Source organism: Centruroides vittatus, unplaced genomic scaffold (genome assembly GCF_030686945.1).
Source record: "Centruroides vittatus isolate TY-2023 unplaced genomic scaffold, ASM3068694v2 contig_1777, whole genome shotgun sequence".
In the NCBI taxonomy this organism is placed as follows: Eukaryota; Metazoa; Arthropoda; class Arachnida; order Scorpiones; family Buthidae; genus Centruroides; species Centruroides vittatus.
Genome location: NW_027121088.1, coordinates 429142 through 451557, shown reverse-complemented (window position 1 = coordinate 451557; position 22416 = coordinate 429142). Strand labels below are relative to the sequence as shown.

Here is a 22416-nt window from a genome sequence, read left to right as displayed (position 1 = left end):
TTGTATGGGACTCCTCTGTATTAATGCAATGGACTCTAAAGAAAAAGGTCACAATAAGTTTGAACCATTCAGTTGTACTTAGTATTAGTGTCCATCAGCTTATATCGGAATGGCTGAACAATATTTACACTAAATATTCAGAAAATATCTGAATGTTACCATATTTTTGAGGATTGTCTGGCATGTCAGTCTTTCTGGAGAGACCATGAAATCAGAAATTTCATATGGTAAAAACCAACATACCAGTTTAAGTGAGGTTATATATGCTTCTTCAGAGGGCACATGAAAAAACAAACAAGTTGCATTGTATGGCATCTCATAGACACCCAGTTTTTATTCTAAAATTATGGAACAGTCAGCACTACATCAAAAACTACAATTATATGTTTAATTTCTCCATTTTGTCGTCTTTCTAAAATACTCATTAAATGCTTTTTTTTTTTTTTTTTGTTTATTACAATCAAATTGATCAAATTACAATAAAAATTTGATCAAAATGCAAAAATAAGCATATAAAATTCTCTGTAAATTAACTCTGCTTTGTATGAAATTTGAGAGGAAGGTGTTATCCTGCAAAGTCAAGATAGGCCTAGATCCTCAGCACAGTGCATACTAACTGCTATTAATACTACTGTCAATAAGCTGCTAATTGTTTTATTATTGTAAATGTAAACTATCCTCCTGGTTATTAGTCAGTCAGTTACAATGTTGTTATTTTATTGCACTTGGAAGAATGTTTTCTTTAACATTTATTTAATTAATTTTGTTATATCTGATTAATTTTGTTTTTTAGTCATACTTTAACCAGCATGCTGGTAACTTCAGGGTTTCTGGCATGCTGGTCTCCTCCGCTTATATGTGGCATGTCAGTTAATCCAGAAAAATACAGTATTAATGTACAGGACACTAAATCTAGGCACTCAAAACAACAAATTGGGGTGATATGAGGCACTGAATTGATAAAATGAGGCAGTAACTTGGTATAAGAAATGTGTTCTAGATTTTTAAAAAAGAATTTTGGCATTGTTAAATTTTTTGCTTTTAAGTAATTCAGAATGATATTTTGATATTGTGCCTGCATGTTGACCATTTTTTAAAGATTCAAATCATTTGAATACAAAGATTTGATTTGAAGTGTTCAATTCATTAAAAATTGATTTTGAATAATGTTCAATCATTAAAATTGTAAAATATTCAAATTTTATTTAAAGAACAACTGTATTTACATTCTTTACATTTATTTTGTATGAATTGTAAGTTGAGGTTGTCTTGGATCAGCCAGAAAATTCCAGAAAAAAATAAAATAAAAATATTTAAAAAAATGTCAGAAATCTTACCTTGTCATCCATTAATCTGTATTAGTGTATTAAAGAGACATTTTAAAGATCTGTCAGAAATAAATAACTAGTATTAGGCATTTTGTACATTCACTTCGTGAATTAAACAGAATATTTAGGGATTAGGAATTTAAAATTTTTGTATTACAAAATAACTCAATTTATTGTGAGATACATTATACATTACTGTTGATTTGATCTGCAGTTTTTTTTTTTTTTTTGTGTGTGTGTAACAAATTAATTTAACTTAACAATTGACATGAGCAGAGACATGTCCCTTGTGTCAATTGTAATATATCTTGTTTACATTATCTTAATTTTATATTAAATATTTCAATGTTTCATGTCATCGTTTTTTTTATCATAGTGGAATTAACAAGTACAATTTTGAAAATTTTTACATTTAGACTGTTTGTTTTTAGATTGTTTTATAAAAAAAAACATGTACTCATAAATTATTATGTATTTTTTAAGTAATGTTTTTCTTTTGTAATATTTATTACGGTTGTATTTTTATACCTATTTGAAGAGGATTTGAAGTAATCTTACATCACCACAAACAATTTTATCTTTGTAAAATTAAATTAATTAATAAATAAATTTACAAATTCATAAAATTTTATATTGTATTTAGAAATAATTTATTTATGACGATTATTAATTAAAATTTTCATTAAAATTAAAAGTATTTTCATGAAATGCAATTTCAATACCTACATTAATGTGATTGTGCAAATAAGCTAATGAAACTGGAAAACATTGAGATAACTGAGATGTAACAGAGTAATCTTTAAAACTTTGAGATAATTGAAATAAAAATGTAAATAATATAACTAAATATGACTGTAAATAAATAATTATCATGTTGTCTCATAACTTTTCTGTAACCAGCAATTATTCATGAAAACTCACAACTTAAAAATAAGTCATATACATAAATAAACAACAACTAACCCGTTATATATAAAGACCAACAACTGCCGAATTATCGGGCTAGCAAATGGCTATAGTAATATTATTAATTTAAGTTAATTTGGTACTAGAGTTAGGCGTTAGGCGCCATCTCTTGCTAAATTTAATAATTAGAATTTTAATTAAATAATTTAAATAAATTTAGGCCTAACTGGAAGAAAAGAATCGGCCCGAAGCGGGACTCGAACCCGCAACTTCTGCTATCCGTGCAGACACGTTACCAGTTACGCTACCCGGACCTTCGGTCCGATCTCCCCTTCCAGTTGATATAAGATTACCGTACGACCATCGACGGTCATTACGTCGATGGTCGTACGGTAATCTTATATCAACTGGAAGGGGAGATCGGACCGAAGGTCCGGGTAGCGTAACTGGTAACGTGTCTGCACGGATAGCAGAAGTTGCGGGTTCGAGTCCCGCTTCGGGCCGATTCTTTTCTTCCAGTTAGGCCTAAATTTATTTAAATTATTTAATTAAAATTCTAATTATTAAATTTAGCAAGAGATGGCGCCTAACGCCTAACTCTAGTACCAAATTAACTTAAATTAATAATAAAACTATAGCCATTTGCTAGCCCGATAATTCGGCAGTTGTTGGTCTTTATAAGTCATATACAATGAGCAATTATTTGTGACATCATCACAATGATGGTTTGCAATTTTTAATATATATAATTTAAAATATATACCCTCTCCATCTTAGTAGAGCCTTACCCCTATACAATACATCATGCTTTTGCTGATAACAGTAGTCATGCTAGCACCATTCTGGGGAAAATTTTTGAATTAAAATAACTACTGGTATAGACCAGAAGTCCATATGTAGTTAAAGACTGTAGACAGACATCAGATGGATGATAGTGGGAATTTATAGGTCTATAATTTTTTCAAATTGCAGCCCAAAAATTTATGCCACTCAAAGTTTTTACTTTATCACTTTACTTCACATCTGTTGTTGTTCAAAAATATTATGTGCACAGTGAAATTTCTGCCACACAATAGTGAAAATATTAGATAGAATAATTAATTAATTTACAGGATTAATAATGTAAATAATTAGAGTAGGAATTTTCCACTTGGTTGCTAGTGATCCCTAATGGATCAATTGATTTATCTGAGGATCAATAGACTTATTGAAGGTCAATAGACTTATTTCATTTTTAAATATAATGTAAATAAATTTGTTTATATTTTATTTTTAAATGTAAAAAAATGTGTGACAATAATTGATATAACTTTTGAGTTTTAATTTTATATTTTAATGAAGAAAAAATATAAATCAATGTTAGACTTCTTTTATTTTATCCTATTTGTAATTTATTCTTATTTTGAATCAGTATAGAAGAAATTAATGAATTAAATCTAGTTTGGAAGTTTATCAAACAGAAAAAAAGGTTAAAAACCCCTGAATTAGAAAGTATTTTTATCATTATTTTGCAAATTGTTCAGATCAGAAATTATTTGCAAAATTTATATAATTGGAGAACAAAGTATGATCACATATTCAAAAATTTGTTTAGAAATTTATTTTATAAGTAAAGTAAATGTCTAAGAAAAAAGGAATTTCTAGATTTTTAAGTAGATAAGATGTTCTTTCTAGTTATTTGTTTTGTGTGTTTGTTTACATATTCCCATTTTTCTATATTTGCCATATTAACTCTGTCTTAACATTTAATTCATCATCATCATCATATATTTCTATGTTAAGGTTGTCTTCTCTTTATCATGCTTGTTATTGCTATTATGTTGATAACTGGAAAATTTTCAATTTTTTTTGTATGATTATTATATTTTTATTCTTCATACTTATGTATTTTGCTTGTTTTTTTATTTGTTTAATGTGTTTAAAAATATAAATTAGAATGAACATTAATTTTCTTTATATTATCAGTTACATTTTAAATTTCTTTACATTTTTTTTTCCAGTTTGGTAATTGGTATTTCACTCTTCTTCATTTTTTATTCTTCTCTTTTTTACTTTTTTAATGCTTTTGATTAGCTCTATAGTTCATATATTAATAATTCAACTGTAATCAACATTATCATATATATTAAGATAATACAATAGATCTCGTATTATATGACACTTGTTACTTTGTATAACATTATTTCTCCATAAGAAAATATTAATGTTCATAATTTTAAAATTTATAATATGATACCTTATGTAACTGGTAATGGATGGTGTACATGGGCTTTTGTTGTGTAAGTATTGTCAAGTTGAGAATTTTATCCTAAATTTAGGTTTTTAAAACCATACAAGATAAGAACAGGCAATTATTCTTTAGGATTTAATTTAGATATTATATAGATACAGTATAGATATAATTTGTGAGTTAATCATTGTTTTCATTCAGTTAACAGTTAAACATGCCTGGATTGGAAAAGATACATTTAGAAGATGCTTGGGAAGATAATCCACAAGTAATTATCCTCTTTTTTTTATTTATAGTTTTAAATATATTTTAAGGTCATTCATATAGTCAGGGAGTAATTGCAACCCTTTTCCTTAATATCCATTTTTTTAATAATTGAAATTTGTTTATATAAGTATAAAACTTAACTAAAGCCAGTCAACACCTAAATATAAATTTAAACCTTACAACCTGTGGTTTTTGAATACAGTGGTACCTCATACTTTGAATGTGATCATATGCAAGAAAACATCATATTCAACAAATTGGCAAAATTGGGTTTGATATAAAAATACAATCTTTAAGTAGTGCATCTTTTGGCTTCTTTCAAAGAAAAAAAAATCTGTATTGAAATTTTTTTAAAGATGCAAATTCAAATATTTGTTGTATGGAAAATATTGTATTTAATTGCAATGTTGCTGAGTAAATGACTTTAGAAAACAAAAAACAAGATCAGAATTGTGATAAAAATGCACAGCATGATCTGAAAATGATTATTATAGGGCTTTAAATATCTTCAGATGACCCTACAGTGTGTGCAAGAATCATGATGTCATGCAACCATGGGAAACTTACACCTCTTCTCTGCTGAAGTAAGATTTGTATGTGGTGCAGAGGTAGTGTCCAGATTTCAAAATCTAACAGATCAAAATCTAACTTCTTTGCCACCTCTGTCTTAACACCTATTGCTCATAAGAGCAGTGAAGAAATGAGATCTCATGAACATGATAAGTTTTTAGCACATTGACTGCCACATTACTTTTCAGGATTTCAATGTAAAACTCCAACTTAATTTAATTATATTATATTATTAAAAACTCTAATTAGAGTACATAGTAATAATCAAAAAGCATATAGAATTTAAAAAAAAAAAAAAGATCTTACAAATTATCTCGTAGTTGGCTTATGTAGCAGAAAGCTCTTTTCTAAAGCCAAACTATGAATTAATTCATGCACAGACACAATTCGATTTGTCGCTTCGCTACAGCTGAGTCAGAGATATGCGTCTAAATTTGTTAGTAATAAATCAGGTATAGAGTTGAGTGCATCACATTTATGTCTTTCTTGAGTGTGTTGTTTTATAATTATTTTTATGATCAAATTATAAATATATCTATACGTAATGCGCACAAACTGTTTCAAAAAGCAGCTTCTTCTAAAAAAAAAAACTTATAAAGTTTGGAGAAGCATTCATTGAGGCATTGATTGGAGAAGAGATTCAACCAGTTTAAAAAAAATTATATTGCAAGTGCATTATTTACAGAGTATCTCATCTACCGAAAAAAACAGCATTTGACAAAGCCATGTCAAATTTGTACCAAAGCTAAAAAACGCCAAGAAATGTGTTATTTCTGTCCAGTCTGTCCAGAGAAGCCAGCCCTTTACATGGAAGATTGTTTTAACAATTATCACAAACAACAAAAATATTCTTTTGTTTTTGATATTGAATAAACTTTTTATGATTATATTTTCTGTTCATTTATTAATAAATGTTATGTTCATGTAAGCCAACGTGATGTTTTGTTCTTGCCCCTGAGACTATCTATTCATATTTACACTGATGTACTACAAATTGTATCATAGCTGTACAAATATGGCAAGGAAAAACAAACTATGATATAACTTGTAGTTGGTGTCCTAGGCAATAACACAAACTATGAATTATATCAGTATGAGAAAGAAATCATTATTGGCAATTCTTAGTACTGTAGAAAGTTTAGAAAATAAAAGCTACTGTTTGTGTTTAAAGTAAAATACTGTACTTTTTTTATTCTTTAAATGAAATAAGTAATATCTAAAGTTGGATACAGCATTTTTCCAGTAATGTTCTCATTTTCCAAAAAACATAGTTTTGATGAAATGTTCAAACCAAAGCATATAAAAATGTTTCAGGCAGTTTATCTCAATATATATTTTGAAGGTAAAAATAAGAATAGATTCATAGAAAATGCAGATTTTCTTACATTTAAATTTTCCGCCATGCTGTTCACGGAGAAATGTAAGTAACACTCAGAGATACAATGTTTCTCCATGACTGTAAACATTATTTTCCTTAAAACTCAAAAACGAATTTTTCTTTCTAAACCATTTTTTTTATGTAAAATTATTCTAACTTTATAATTTTATATTTATTTGGTTATGATGTATACTGCATAATTCAGGAAATCAGTTTTTTGCCATTTTTTTCAAGACAGCAAAGTTGCAGATACAATGTTTTCCTACGCAAGGGCTTAAATGTTCCAGAGTTTGGACTCTAAATTAGAGAAAAATTTAGAGTTCAAATGACACTTCTATGTTTGAGCTGCACATGCAGTGAAAAAAAATGCACTATTTAAATTGAATATTTCCAATGCTTATATTATAAGGAAATATTTCCTTATAATAATTTATTTATATGAAATTTCTTAGTTGTAGGTTACTTTCAACATGACAATTTTCCTATTCAAAAGTTATCTTTTAATATAATATCTAAGTAATAAATTCATAAAAAAAAAATAAGGCTTTCAAGTAAAGATTAACTCCTCTGTGACTGTTGTTGTTCTTAAGATGTGATAATGACAAAATTATGAAGACTGAAAAATTTTTTTAGTGGTTTCCCCCTCTCCCACTTTAATTCCAAAGTTAAATTTATAAGTTTATTAATAAGTTCATAAGTATTCATAGAAAGGAATATATTAAAAATAAAATTTATAATTTATTATAGACTAGATCATTAGTGGCATTATTTGAACAAGATGGACGAACACTTAAAAAATATATTGAATCACTTTATGATCATTGTGAACAAGTTTTAAATGCCCAGGTAAGAACAATAGTATTTAATTATGTAAGAAAGTTTATAATATTGTAAAATAATAGATAGGATGAAAAGATTTATTTAATTGACTTGCACATCCAAAATATGAATGTTTCCTTCATTAATCAATCAAATAGAGTAAATGTGATATTCCACTTGATCTCTTGATCTTGATGCTTTCTAGCTCCCAGAATGAATTTTTGGTCAGTCATTAGAGTTATGTATTTTATAGATACATCCATGTTTTTTGAACATTATATGTATCCTTACAGCTGTGTATATAAATTCAAAAAACAAAGTTTATTCACATCTGAGTAAAATAAAAAAATTAATGATAAATCCACTATATAAAATGTAAAATAACACAGTTTTTAATATAACATTGCTTAAATAATGTTGGTTATTTTTATAAAACAATATTTTAACAATTATTATTTGCATTATATTTAATCAACAAATACAAGTAATACATTAATTATGTATGCATTTTTTTGAGCTTTTTTTGACCCCTTGTCTTTAATTACATGTACTCAATTCACTCAATTCCTCTCTACCCATATACAACAATATACCTTTTGTGACCCCTCTCCACCTTAAACTGTGCATATAATTAATGGACAGCCCTAGCATATTAAACTGAACCCCACTATAATGAAATAACTATACCTTCATGAACCCCACTATAATGAAATAACTATACCTTCCAGTACTTTTCCAGCACAAATATTCTTTTTGACGAATGTTTTTGGCTTTTTTTTTTTATAAGCCTTTCTCACGTCTGTCAGGAATTCATCAGTTGAATGATCTAAATCAGAATGATTCCAGTTTAGAACATTCAGCTGGTGAATTCCTGACAGACCTGAGGAAGGCTCATAAAAAAAGCCAAAAACATTTGTCAAAAAGAATATTTGTGCTGGAAAAGTATTGGAAGATATAATTATTTTGTTATTGAACTGTATTCCAACTTGTTACCTTTAAATTGAACCCTATTGACATTGAGGAATTGAGTGAAAATATTTGCAGAAAAAGTTCTGCAAATATTTTCACTGATAGTTTATTCAAATGACTAGTAAGTGAACTTATAAGAACAAATTTGTATGCCACTAATATCACTAAAAAAGTTTACATAGATAATGCTTTGACTCCCTCTCTACCCATATACAACAATATACCTTTTGTGACCCCTCTCCACCTTAAACTGTGCATATAATTAATGGACAGCCCTAGCATATTAAACTGTTCATGAATATCATGTTTAATTGCTTTTTAGATAGATAACTTCTCAAAACAGTTTAGTTTGAAATATAAAAATTAATTAGAGAATGCAGTATGTTTTGAGATTAAGTTTTCATGATAATGAAATTATAATGAAATTTTTCTGTTTTGTATCAGAGTTATTAGAAAAATTGTATACTGATCATTCAAAAAAAGCTTTATAATGCATATTTTTGTCATATATTTTTATTAATTTATTTTGCTTAATATGCATTTTTATTGATTTTTGCATTACAACTTAATTCAGAGTTTCTAATATATTTGTTTTTATATTTAATGTAATTTTATCATAATTGATTATTTGTTTAATGTTCTAAAATATTTTTTGTGCTTAAATTCTGATAATAGCTATTAACATAAATGAAAATATCAGTCTTTAAAAATTTATCAGTTTCAATAAAACTTTAACATGAAATTTAATATGCTAACATCTCACTTTAAACTATTACATTATATTTGGAATTAATTAATTATAAAATAATCAGTATTCCTTTTGTTTCCAAATTTGAGTAATCATTAACCAATACTAGCCAGATTACAGTATTACTTTAATCTGCTATAATTTGATGGGATGTGGATATGCTTTTATCTCAAAAAATATGTTATTTTTTTTCTTATCTAATATGCAGTGAATTTTGTGATAAAAAAAAAAACGTACATTTAAAAAATTTCAATATATAAGTGTGAGATTGAGGGAGGTAGGAGGAAGTTGTATCTCCCCTTTCTGGCAACAACAGGTCGTTGACCTTTCACTTGTCAAGATGGCTAAGTTTACAATTTCGGTCCTGAGAGTTGAGACTCTTCTTGTCGGGTGAGTGGATGGGGTCGATGATAAGGCGAAAGGGATATTAGAGTCAAAGAGGACACCATTTAACCATTAAAACAAGATTTATTGGAAGTAAACAAAGGACACAATTACAAAAATTGACTAATTTCCCTAATTTAAGTAGGGTTCGAGAGAGAGCTTACAGGTTCAGTTCATACCTCATTATTAGTTTCCTTATCGAGTTAACACTTAGATATCCAAGAAGTGTATATAAGTATCCAGGAATGGCACACTTTTACAAAGTCACGAATGAGTGCGGTGACGCTGGAACGTAAGGTCCAGAGCGGTGATGACCTGCGATGGTGTTGGTCCAGCAGAGGATAAGAGACTCCCTGGAGGAGGGGGGAAAAGTGGCTTTTATACTTTTAGGCTGGGAAAATTGGTCACGTGATCGATGGTTGATGGCGATTTCGGTCATAGGTGTTCCCGGGACCAAAAATATATGATGAATTCGGACGTTAACTATAAACTTAAGTTGCAAGATGATCTGTATACAGCTTAACAACAATGGATAGTTGACAGTTATACGGCCAGGGACACATATTTTCTCGGCTAGGAATTTGTCTATTGAGGATGTTTATAATAGGAAAAATTATTACAATTTTGAGTCTGATGGAATTCAAGATCTCACATAAGTAATTTTCAAATTATAACCTCCATTAAATAAATTATAACATATTTTATTTTAACATATTAATTAATATTTAATATTTATAAATATATATATTTAACATAATTATAATAACATATTTTATTTTATAATAATTACCGATAAAAGTTAAGAATATTTTTGAATAAATTTTCTTTGATCTTGAACTAGGGCTAAAAAAAATTAAAATTTCTAAATAATTATTATGCAAGATGATCAGAAGTCAAGATCACTCTGTTTTAGGCTTGAATTTGTGAAATTAGGAAAGTCAATTTTTCAGTATCTTTAACCAATTTGTATTGGTAATGATTTTTAAAATGAAACTCTCCCAAGTTAGGACAAAATGTTTTAACACAAATGTTTTTATTATTACAGCTCATTTCACTAATATAAAGGGTCAGTTTCATATAATATATTCAAAATGTTTTCCATTAAGAGCCATAGAAAGCTTTAAATGTCTGTTTGAATTAGCGTGGTCTTTAAGCTGACTTCAAAGATGTGTCTGAATTTTGCACTGATACACAATGTCTTTCAGATGATCTCAAGATAAGTCGAGATGTCAGATCTAGTGACCTATATGGATACTCAGCGGATCCTTAACCTAGCTAATGTCATAGGAACTGACTGTCTATGTTTGCACAGCTGCATCATGAGGAGGGCAACATCTATCTGGAAAAACTTCAATAACTTGCAATCTTCATTTAACATGGAGCCTTCATCCTGCAACATGTGCAGATACAATTCTGCTATTAAGTTCTTATCAATGAAAAAATTATCTAATAACCCTATCACCCCAGATTCCAAACTATTACTTTGCTGGAATTTTGGGTCTTTGATGAATCTGTCCAGTTAGATTTTTATAGTTTGAGTGTCTTTGGTTTGCTCATTCACCTTCCTCATTAACATAAAAGTTTGTCTTGTCACTAAATATGATTGCACTTTCAAGTTGTGAATCATGGTCCAACATTTGTAAGATCCACTGACAAAATTTGGTGTTTGTCAGGGCATTCTTTATATAGCTTTTGTTGCAGCTGAAGTTTGTATGGGTATCACTCATTTTTGTGCAGAATCCTGACAGCAGTAGTTTAACTAACACCATATTTCATTGATAGTCTTCTGATGCTCTTCTGTCAACTTTTGTTAGTGGCTATCACCCCTATTAAAATCTAGGATCACATACAGCACTAGGACAACCACTTCTGGTTGATTATGGATGCTAACTGTTGCCCTAAATTTTTGGATAAATTTTCTCAGTTTTTTCTTTAATTATCATAATTGAATGAATTAATTCATTCAATTATGATATCCAGAGATGGATATCATAATTGAATGTCTCTGACTTTATATGAATCTCTACCTTCTGCCAACAGGATCATAATTCTGTCATGAATTCATAGTGGTATTATCATGTAGCTATATGCCATAGTTGTATATATTAATTTAGGTATAGTTTTACTCATCTCCTTTGTTCTTTGTTTCTTCTTCCTTCTAGAACTTTCCTTGCTGACTCTTTTCCCTTGGGTGGGATCACCGATTCTGGGAACCATGGAGAACAATGAAAAAAGGAGGCCCTGGGGCCAGTTAGACAAAAGAAAAGACATTCTTGGATCCAGACCTTGTGGTGGACAGACGTTGAATGTGGTGTTCCAGGTCGCAAATGGCAATGACTGGAGAATCTGAGAGAATTGGAATTTTATCATGGTTACAATAAAAAAGTGTAGTAACAAGGTGCCAGGAGAAACTCAGCAAAGAAAATGACAATAGACTTTTCAGAAAAAGTTCACCATGGTATCCCACCCAAAATTGTGAAGTTCAGCAAAATCCCGAGTATTTCTCTTCTTACTCCTTATTGTATTCTATTTTCCTGGATCCTCTTTTCTCTACCATTATTTTTTTCCCTAGCTTTAAGTTAGCATGTAAGTATTAGTTATAGTTTTCAGTCTCTGTATATCTGTCATGAATGGTACATTTGTTATTGTATCCAGAATTATTGTTTGACTCCATGTTGTAAGAAATTACTGTGGAGTTGGAATCTAAAAGAACCTGTTTATATACACAAAATAAAATACTTTGTTTGACCATACTGTCTCTTAGTTATTGTTTCATTTTTCGTTTGTCGATCTATGTATATTTTACAACAAATATCGCAATCAGTTACCTGAAAAGACATCTGCTTTCATAACACTGAAAAACTAACTTTTTCAATGCATATCTCAGGAAATTTAGCCTAAAACAATGCATTACCTGACCCCTTCCCATTGAAGATTCTTGGAGTCCCATGTGACTGACAGATATTGCCATAGTGCCCAGTAGTTTCCTCCCACCCATCTAAGTATTCTATAAAATTTCACAAAGTGTTATCTTTTTTATTCAGAAGATATTTGGAGTAACCCTGATTTTTCACTCACCCTGTAGTTCTATTTAAACATAAAAATGTTAATTTTTTATAGCATGGAAAAGATGCTATCTGCTATCACATGCTATGTAATATCAATGATCAGCAATTTATTGTAGTCTTAAAATTTTTAATTATTTTTGAATGTTCGAAATATTAAAAATGTTAATATTTTCAGAGAGAATTAGCTGATGCTACTAACAATTTGTCCAGACACTTAAGAATATATGAAGACCAGGTAATGTTTATATACAGTATTATTAAAATTTTATGTAAAAATACAGATGGTCCTCAACTTTTGGACAACTTGTTCTTTTTTTCAATGTTTTGTTATGCCTGTATTGCTTTTCACATACCAAAATTCTCACTTCTGTACATTTTCAGTTGACAAGTAAATTTTGGAATATCATGCAATGGCATTTTTGGCCCTCTGGAAATGAAATTTCATTTATTCCTTTTACATGCCACTCTGTTGCTCATTTGACATTACAGTTATTATTATAAGTATAGGCAGTCCCTAACTTTCAAAATTTAGTAACTGCCTATACTTATATTATTATGCCTATATTATATTAATTATTACCCTTCCACAATAATGTTATATACAGCTACATGTTCCTTTTTTTAATTATTTCAAATAATTAAGATTTTACTGTGTATAGAAAATATAACACACTTATTTGTTGAACTGAATATTTATATTTAATTATTGTAATAGTTGAATTTAAGGATCTCTTTTTTTACAAAATAATAATCTATATTTTATGCTTTTTAGTCTTTTCCTTTGGATACAGATCCAGACAGTGTTTTAAGATCTACTTTAAGACAGATCTCCAGTATGTTAGATGAAGTAAGTATCTTTTAAAAATTTTATTTTTTAGAATATTCATTACAATTATTTAATGATTTATATAATTTTTAATAAAATTTTAGGTAAGTTCTTGGCAGCAAATGTGTGCAACACAAATGGCAGATGGCATGATGTTTCCATTAAGTCGATTTATTGATGCAGATTTAACAGGCAAACAGTTTATGTACTCTTAATAATACTACTTATTAGTAATACTTTTTATTAAAAAAATGAACCTATTTAATAATTTGTACTTTAAAACTGAAAGAAATAATTCTTTTATAAAATAAAATTTATATATAGTTTAATCTTATCTTAAATATTTATGTTGAATATTAATATTTTGTTCGGAATAATATTCAAAAAGACAAAATTAAATTGTTTGATAGACTGTATTTACTAACTTAAGGGTTACAATTAGTTTTCTTTAGTAGCTAAATTAAATTCTCTCTGTGTAAAGCTCATTGAAAAACTGTAAATAAGACAGAATTTACTGATTGTTTTTAGTTAATATTTTGAAAACTAGAAAACAGTAATAAATTAGAATGTATAAGTATTGTAGGGTTGCTTCATTTTTGCATACATACATTTTCAATGTATAAACTGATTTTATTAAATTATTTGTTTAATTAATAAAGACTTTATATATACCATCATGATGCACACTTTCAATGTGCTGTAGCTCAGATCATTCATTCATTGGGTGTTAATTTATCATCACTTGCATATTCATTCAAAAGGTATTTGAATATGACATTTCATTGCAATTGGATTATTTTTGGAGTGCATCAATTTTTTTGATGAAGAGTGTATAAAATTAATGGATAGGAATTATTAGCTCTTGTATGATGATTTTATTTTTTTTTTAATATTTAGAATTTTTATATAAATATAAAAATTCTGAACTAAATTTATAATACATTCATTCTTATAATCTTTTAATCAGATTAAATGTCATTTAAAAAAAAATTTTATTCTTACTACCCTATGGACATTAAGAGAGTCTTTTTCCAGTCCCATTGTGAGTTTGGCCAAGCTTGAAGTGGGACAATTGGTGGTGAGAAACAGAACCCAACCTGTCTGGGACTGCCCATAAAATTTCCTGATATTGCCTGCCTAGATCACTCCTGGGTTCTGTAGAGTGGTGGTCTTAACTGTCTCTGCCATCATTCTGATCACATTTTATATTTATAATACAACTTATAAATTGCTTTAAATCATGAATTCTTTAACAATATTTCATTAAAATATGAACATTTTATTATTTTAATTTTTGTTTTCAATTTTCATAATTTTGCTTTAAATTTATAATTTAATAAAATATATTTTTACAGAAATATTTACAATGGGTGAAATGTTTCATGCTTCATGCAATGGTAAGTTTTTCATAATATAAAACATTTCATAAACAAGTACTAATAACATAGTTATATATATATATATTGTAATGTAATTTAAAAAACAGAACTTTGTTTAAATAAAGGAGAGTCAGAAGTCTCTTGAGTTTTTTCCATTCCAAAAAAATTGAACATATATGGTGTATATAAAAAGTTTGGTGAATGTTAGAATAAAAGCAACAAAACAGAAGATACATAGAAGTTCCTTTTATTGTACTTTAAAGAAATTACTCTCCATGAGATACAATGCACTTTTGACATTTATAAAGCTTCTGGAAACAGTTGGAAAAGTTTTGTTTAGGAACTGCCTTAAGAACTGCTGTCACACTGGCCTGAATCACAGAGATGTGAGCAAAACATGATCCATTAATGTTTTGTTCATATAATGGTATGATATATAAGATAATGTGGTCTATAATGGATCACATTTTGTTGACATCTCTGCAGGTCACTTAAACAAGAAAAAGTCTACAAGTGCAAGATGGGGATTTCAAGACAGTCACAACACACTGAGCCAAGAACTGGCACAGCATGGTGTGACTGCAAGGATCACACAGTATGTTAGCACGTTGTTGTGCAGTAAAAGCCACTTTCCAGTGTTTAGAACTCTGGCAGTATGTGCTGGATGAGTTCCAACAAATGTTTCATAACTTCCATGTTGTGACATTTTTTTACTGATTTTGACACCACTTCTCACACAAACTATGTTTAAATGACTGACAAGTCCACTTATAACCATGCCTATTTTGTGCTAGGAATCACTTCTAGACTTGTCCTGGATACTTGAACTTTTTGCATGTATTGCATTCAAGATATTCTAACATTCATTAAACTTTTTTAGACACACCACGTATATTAATTTTGTTAATATAGTTACATAGGAAATTGAATGTGACCTTAAAATGATTTTCAAGGTCGCCAAAAAAGGTTTAATTCCTTAATGTATCTTCAGTATTTATGGAATTGAAAGGGTGCAAGGGACTTTTGACTTGACTCACCCTATATATAAAATAATTATATACATTATTAGTATTTTTTATTATTGTGTGTGTATATACACACACAATAATAAAGAATACTGATATACAATATACAATAATAAGAACTATATTGCATATTGTTGTGTGTGTGTGTATATATACATACACACACATACAATATGCAATATAGTTCTTCAGTAATTATATGATTTTATATATAACACATGTCTGATTATTAGATTGATACAGATTAATTTTATTGATGAAATGTACAAAAAATAAAACATTCACTTTAAATACAATTAACTTTGGTAAAGGGAATATCATAGTATTCTTGATATTACTGTTAAAACAGAATTTTTATTAATTTATTTCTGATCAGTAGAAAATGTTAATGTCAAGTTATTCTTATTAAATGGTTAAAGTTTACTTATGTGCACCGTCATGGCAGCACTTCCAGTTGCGATGTTTCTTGCTCCTGACATAGTCCATCAGGTGCGAGATTAGTTGCAGACTGGTTGGAATATTGCAACATTTTAAATTTTAGATGCGTAATTGTAAATTTTAAATTTATTGTATATTTACTAGAATATCAAAAAAGTATTTGTGCTTTGTTTGGCTTGTTTGAAAGAAAGCCCATTGAGGAGGAAACTATTATAATTTTCAAATTGCATCTGGGTAAAATAAAGTTGTTGATTGGTTAGTATTTTTGAAATCTGTGGATGTGATAATTTTTAGACGAGAACAGTATTTGAACCAGTTACATATTGATATTCTGGTTTGAATATTTTTGGGTTTGATGATATGCTGGAGGAGTCTCAAAAAATGTTTAATTCAATAAAAATTTTGACTTTCTTGATAAGTTTAGGATTTGTTTTTCTTTATTTTAAAGTTGTTTTATATTATGATATAGTAACTAAATTATCATTAAAAATATTTGAGATGTATTATACATATAATACATGTCAAAGCCCAATGATATACAGTAGAGTCCCGAAAACTCAGCCTAATGTGGACCGAAGGGTGGCTGAGTTTGTGAAAATGCCGGGTTATTGGAAATGGGGTTAAAAAAGAATAAGTAAGTGTTTCCTCAGATAATACTGTACTGTACTTGTATGTATTGTTTGCTTGAGAATACAACAGAGAATAAACTGCCCAAATACCCTTAAACAAAGGAAAAATATATACTTATGAAGGCATAGAGCCTTTACTACACGAAAATGAAAATTAATGAATTCAGTCATTCACATCGAGTTACGCAACAGGCTTAAGAAATCGACTAACCCTTGCAAAGGCTGCAGGTAGACTGAACAGCTGAGCATGCACTGGCACCAGACATGTGGTGGAGGAGTGGGAGTGTGGCTGAGTTATCCAGACTGCCGGGTTATCAAGTGCTGAGTTTTCGGGACTCTACTGTATTAATAAACCAACAAACGCCTAAATAATCAGGCTATTATATGGCTATAATTAAATAATAAATACAAAAGAATTTAGTATAGAGTTAAGCGTTAGGCGCCTCACTGGGGACAGCGTTAGCTGGCTGAGTGCCATGGAGGAGATCCTTATTGGCGTGGACATAGGAGTCATCTCCAGCTAGCACCATTAGTAACCATGGAAGGTTATATTGAAATTTAAGTATGTCTGAAGCAATGACTGGCTTGGGGTCCGGGTGGCGTAATTGGTAGCGCACTGCATGGCAAGCAGAGGCTGCAGGTTCAAGCCCCTCCCCAGGTCAGTTATTTTCTTCCAGAATGTTCTAAATTATTTATTAAATTATTAAAAATTATAATTATTAATTTAGATAAGAGATGGTACCTAATTCTTACCTCTATACCAAATTCATTTGTATTTATTATTTAATTATAGCCATATAATAGTCCAATTATTTAGGCATTTGTTGGTTTATTAAAAAGTTATGCTGTATATAAGTAAATTACTGAATAGAATGATAAGTGACTTTGGTATTTTTTATTTGAAATATTGTATTTCTACTATAATTAAGGTTCTTGAATGATTAGTTTTCTGTATTTGTATTATTCAGAATTAAAGCAAGCAGTTGGTAAGTTTTGCAAAGTACCACAGAGAAGAGATAATGAAAAGCAAAGACAAGATACACGAGATGATGTTTATACAACTAGTAAAAAATTTCATAAGGTATTTATCTTTTAAATAAAATTTAATCAATTTTCAAGTTTTTTTTTACTTTAAAGATAATTAGGAACTGATTAAAAAATAATTATGAATATAAAACTTTAAATCATTTATAATGTTTGTTAAAAATTTACATGAATATAAATTCTAAACTGATTTCTCATAAAAAATGGAGTTGTTGTTTAAACAACATTCTTTTTTACTATAAGAATAGATATGTATTATATCAATGGTGTGGTTTTCATTATATTGCTTTAAAAATCAGTTCTTTAAATATTTCTTCAAAAAAATTGATGAGACTTCATAGGTTAAATCTGAAGTCGTTAACCTATGTTTTTTGTCTGGACCGCATTTCATCAAAGACAAAAACTTCTGATTGTTATCTTTGTTATTCTTTATTCACTATGCATTTCGGGTGCAAGATTTTTTTGTGTAACTTGCACCCCTCATCAGGTGTTACAGTTCTACAAATTGGTATAAATACAATTATTACAGTGATTATTATGGTAAAATTACAACTATTATTACAATTTCCATTATTTGGATATATTTATACAATACTGAACTAACTTGTTTTATGTTTAGACATATAGCTATGTGGTGTTGATGTTGTAGCTGTTGCAACACCAATAACCAGTTCCAACTCTGGTGCATTGTTAGTGAATACTTTTATACAATAGTATAGTACAATCAAGATCATTACACAAAAGGATCTTTTTAACTTTTTGGGATTCCCACTGGGGTTATAAATCACAAAAGTATACACGAAGATCAGATGTGCTTAAAACTACCTTACAACCTGTGTTTTTTTACTCTAATTAATGCTAAAAGTGGGAAGAGATGTTAGATAGGGAGAGATAGATTTACGAAGAAAGAAGTCTTAGAAAAGGAGTATCTGTTGCTTCACGTATCACGATGAAACAGTCCAAATATACAATTTGGAAATCTCCCGAACTTTGCAATTCTCCCGAATTTCACTGGTATATGTATTTTCTTTCTTAGTTGTCACTAGTTCACTTTTCTTTTGGTCTTCTGAACAAGATTTCCCATTTCGACTCAGGATTCATCGGCACTTTCTGCACTGACTGTATCTTAGCGATTGTTTCGTTGCTTCTGATGCCACTCAAAGCCCGGAGCTTATCCTCTGCACATCTGACAGGATGGAAACTTCCTTGGAAACTTGACCAAAAAGTGCTGACTACACTAATGTTCAGGGCCTTCACCACTCTATTGTCTAACACTCTCCCATGGAAGTAGGGCAAAAGTGGAAAGTTCTCAAACTCAGGAAACAAAGAAAAATCAAGAACAAAAGGGAAATTGATAGGCTAGGAAAGGGAAGTGATAGAAAATGAAAATAACTTAAAAACTATACATGAATAAATGGCTGTCATGCCACACTCTCTACATGATCACAGAGTGAACTTTGTGTGAATATATTGGAGCCACTGCTTGATGCCTGAAAATGAGAGTTAAGGAGTATTAATATACTATTCAGAAGGGTTTCTCCACAACCTCACTAGCTACATTTACCGATGATAATAACATTCAAGTTAAATTTGATAACACCCATTTATTTTACACCATTGTGATGACCCGGGTAACCTGAACCATCTGGATCAATTAGAAATATTCAAAGCCTTTAACCCTTTTAAAGGCTTTGAATATTAATAATAAAGGGGTGTGTCAATTATAAGGATACACCGGCACTTTCTGTACTGACTGTACCTTAGCTGTCATGCAACCATGTGGAAGATGTTCTATGACCTTCCATAAGTCTTGAATTGGGTTGTGTATTTTATATTTTGTAAAATTCTCTTTCTTTAAATGATTACTTAATGTATTATCTGGTTTGAAGCATGATGTTAAATCCTGAATTATACATGCATGTATTTCATGACATAGAACAGAAATTTAAAAGCTGTATATTTTTTTTTTTTTTTTTTAACACATTTGTTTGTGTGTGTGTTTTGAACCTGGGGATGACCATTTAAAACAGAAGAAAACATTTGTTTTTATTTTATTTCTTTTATTTTTGCTGGTTCATTGGTATTTACATCTAGTTGAAGTTATTTATATTAATACAGCCCAATATAATCTAGTGAGCTTTTGGAATTAATTAATGATAAAGTTTATATTTGGAAAGTTTGTGCTAACTAAATATCATTATTAATAAATTTAAGCTTTCTGTTTAATTTCATTAAAAGGAAAATTACATACTGTTAAAATGGAAGATGTGGACTATTGTAAATAATTAAATCACCAGAAATGTAACAATCAAATTTTCTAACAATTTTTAAAATGTTGAAATCCAAAATTTCAGAAAATGATCATATATTCATAAAATTTTGTCAAGAAGTTCAAAAATATTGTAAATATTATTATAATAATCTAATTATATATGGAAAAATATTTTAATATTTCATATTTTCAGATGGCTCTACATTATTATGCCAGTTTAAATGCTCTTCAATACAAAAGAAAAATTGCTTTAATTGAGCCTTTGTTAGGTTATTTACATTCTCTGAAATCTCATTTTGCTGTTGGGTATGAAGCATTGAATACACCAGAAGTGGAATCCTTTCTCTCTAATATTAGCACAAGCGTCCAAGGGTAGGCAGTTATTTAATTTGTGACTTATTTCATATATTTTTTATATTAAAACTTTTTAATTATTTATATTTTTATTACATTCTCTTTGTTCTAGGATGCACTTTTTTTAAACCATTTTTACTAGTCTGAAGTAAAGTGCATCAGAATCGATTATTGTCTTACATTTGCTGTCAAAAACAAAAGATCTAGCAATGCATTGCTGGATCTTTTGTGAGCAAGTTGCAAACTTTCCTGGTGAAGCCAGGAAAGTTTGCAACATGCTCTTTTGTTGGACTCCATTTGGCAAAAGTAATGTTGTTCCATGCTTCACTCTTTTGTAGAAAAATTTCCCAGGACAAAACTAAAATATGGGTTAATGTTACCTTAGGTTCCGAGATGGGGACGTAGGGATTTTTTCCCTATGTCGGCGACCGTGCCGGGGAAAAATTTTTTCCCTGCGATTCAAGATGGCCACGCGACCGGCCGCCATCTTGAAATGCTATGCAGAATCCGCGGATTTTAACCGAAATGAAAAAAAATTAAAAAAAAGGGAAAAAGTAATTTTTTACTCACTTTTCGATGGAGTTCGACTACTTCTTCCTTTGTTTCTTTCCTTTTCGATCCAATTTTTTGCCGGTTTCGCTAAACTCCGGATTTTTGTTCGGTGAAGTTCTTTTATTCGCTGTTGTTTTCGCTTCGGTCGCCCTTTTATTGGTTGGTTGGCATTTTCCTTCTTTTGAATTAGTATTACTATGCTGCTTTTTGGTATCTTTCCCTTCTTCTTGTTTCTTGTTAGCTTTCTTTTTCGTAATCGTCGCAGGCGCTGCGGGAACGGTTTCGGGCTGGAGCCAAATCGGCACTTTTCCCTGCCCGGACAAGTGTTGCTTAAGTGTTGGGCAAAAGTTGGAAATCTCTCGCCTGGTTTTCTGGAGGGCCAGGAATCACAATCAATGCGAACGGACTCAGTCGGCTGTATGCCTAATTTCACAGCAAATTTAAATGTGCTATCGACAAAGGGAGGTACATCTAACTCCAAACGGTCGTCTTCCATCGACTTGTAAAAATCACGGGAAGTGCATTTCGACCGAAATTCGTCGTTGCAAATCAAATTGACCGAACCGCTCATTTCCACACAATCGGTAATAACTAAACGAGGGGAGGTTGGAATGGTGGGGAAAAAAAACACAGCCTATCCTTAATTTCTAGTTACAGGTTCGTCTAACGTTTAGCTAAAAATTGTAAAAATAAAAAAAAAAAATACTTACTAATGCAAGAAGAAATATTAACCACAATTATTATCCGATAAGAGTTAATTTGAAAACGAAAAATCGTCACGAAAAAAAACACGAGTCATAATCCAAATCGCAAAACACGGCAGCACACATTTCCAACTGGTAGTCAATTTGCATAAAATTGCATTGAAACGAACAGAAATCACGTCACAGATCGAGCATTTGCATATTCGCGCGTAACACCACTATGAATTTCCCGCCGATATTACTCTCGCACGATGTCACGAAAAGGCTCCCTCTACCGTCGCAAATTTATACACACCGTCGCCATTTCGAGGTTACAGGATACTCGGCAACATGGAAGTCGGGGTCGAAACCGACCGGGGAAAAAATTCTCGAGGGCGTCGACGTCACGAGTCTAGGGAAAAAAATTTTTCCCATCGCGGACGCCAACGTAGGGAAAAAATTCCACCACCACAATCTCGGAACCTAAGGTAACATTAACCAAAATATGTATCTAATAGATTTAATTATTTAAAATAAAATTATATGT

At 29.9% G+C, this 22416-nt stretch overlaps 1 protein-coding gene across 3 annotated transcripts in view; it reads left to right on the top strand.

Annotated features, from left to right (window-relative positions):
* Nucleotides 1-22416, top strand: part of LOC136969364 (DCC-interacting protein 13-alpha-like) — a 58784-nt gene that overhangs the window by 6200 nt on the left and 30168 nt on the right. For 2 of the 3 annotated variants that reach the window (XM_067263499.1, XM_067263496.1), the window contains exons 1-8: nt 4653-4732; nt 7427-7525; nt 12843-12902; nt 13440-13514; nt 13598-13685; nt 14849-14890; nt 17933-18045; nt 20474-20652. In XM_067263499.1, coding sequence (XP_067119600.1) covers nt 4679-4732; nt 7427-7525; nt 12843-12902; nt 13440-13514; nt 13598-13685; nt 14849-14890; nt 17933-18045; nt 20474-20652 — 710 coding nt within the window. In that variant the 5' untranslated portion in view covers nt 4653-4678. Of the gene's footprint in view, nt 1-4652; nt 4733-7426; nt 7526-12842; nt 12903-13439; nt 13515-13597; nt 13686-14848; nt 14891-17932; nt 18046-20473; nt 20653-22416 lie in introns of those variants that run through there. The other variant, XM_067263497.1, reaches the window with a different exon arrangement.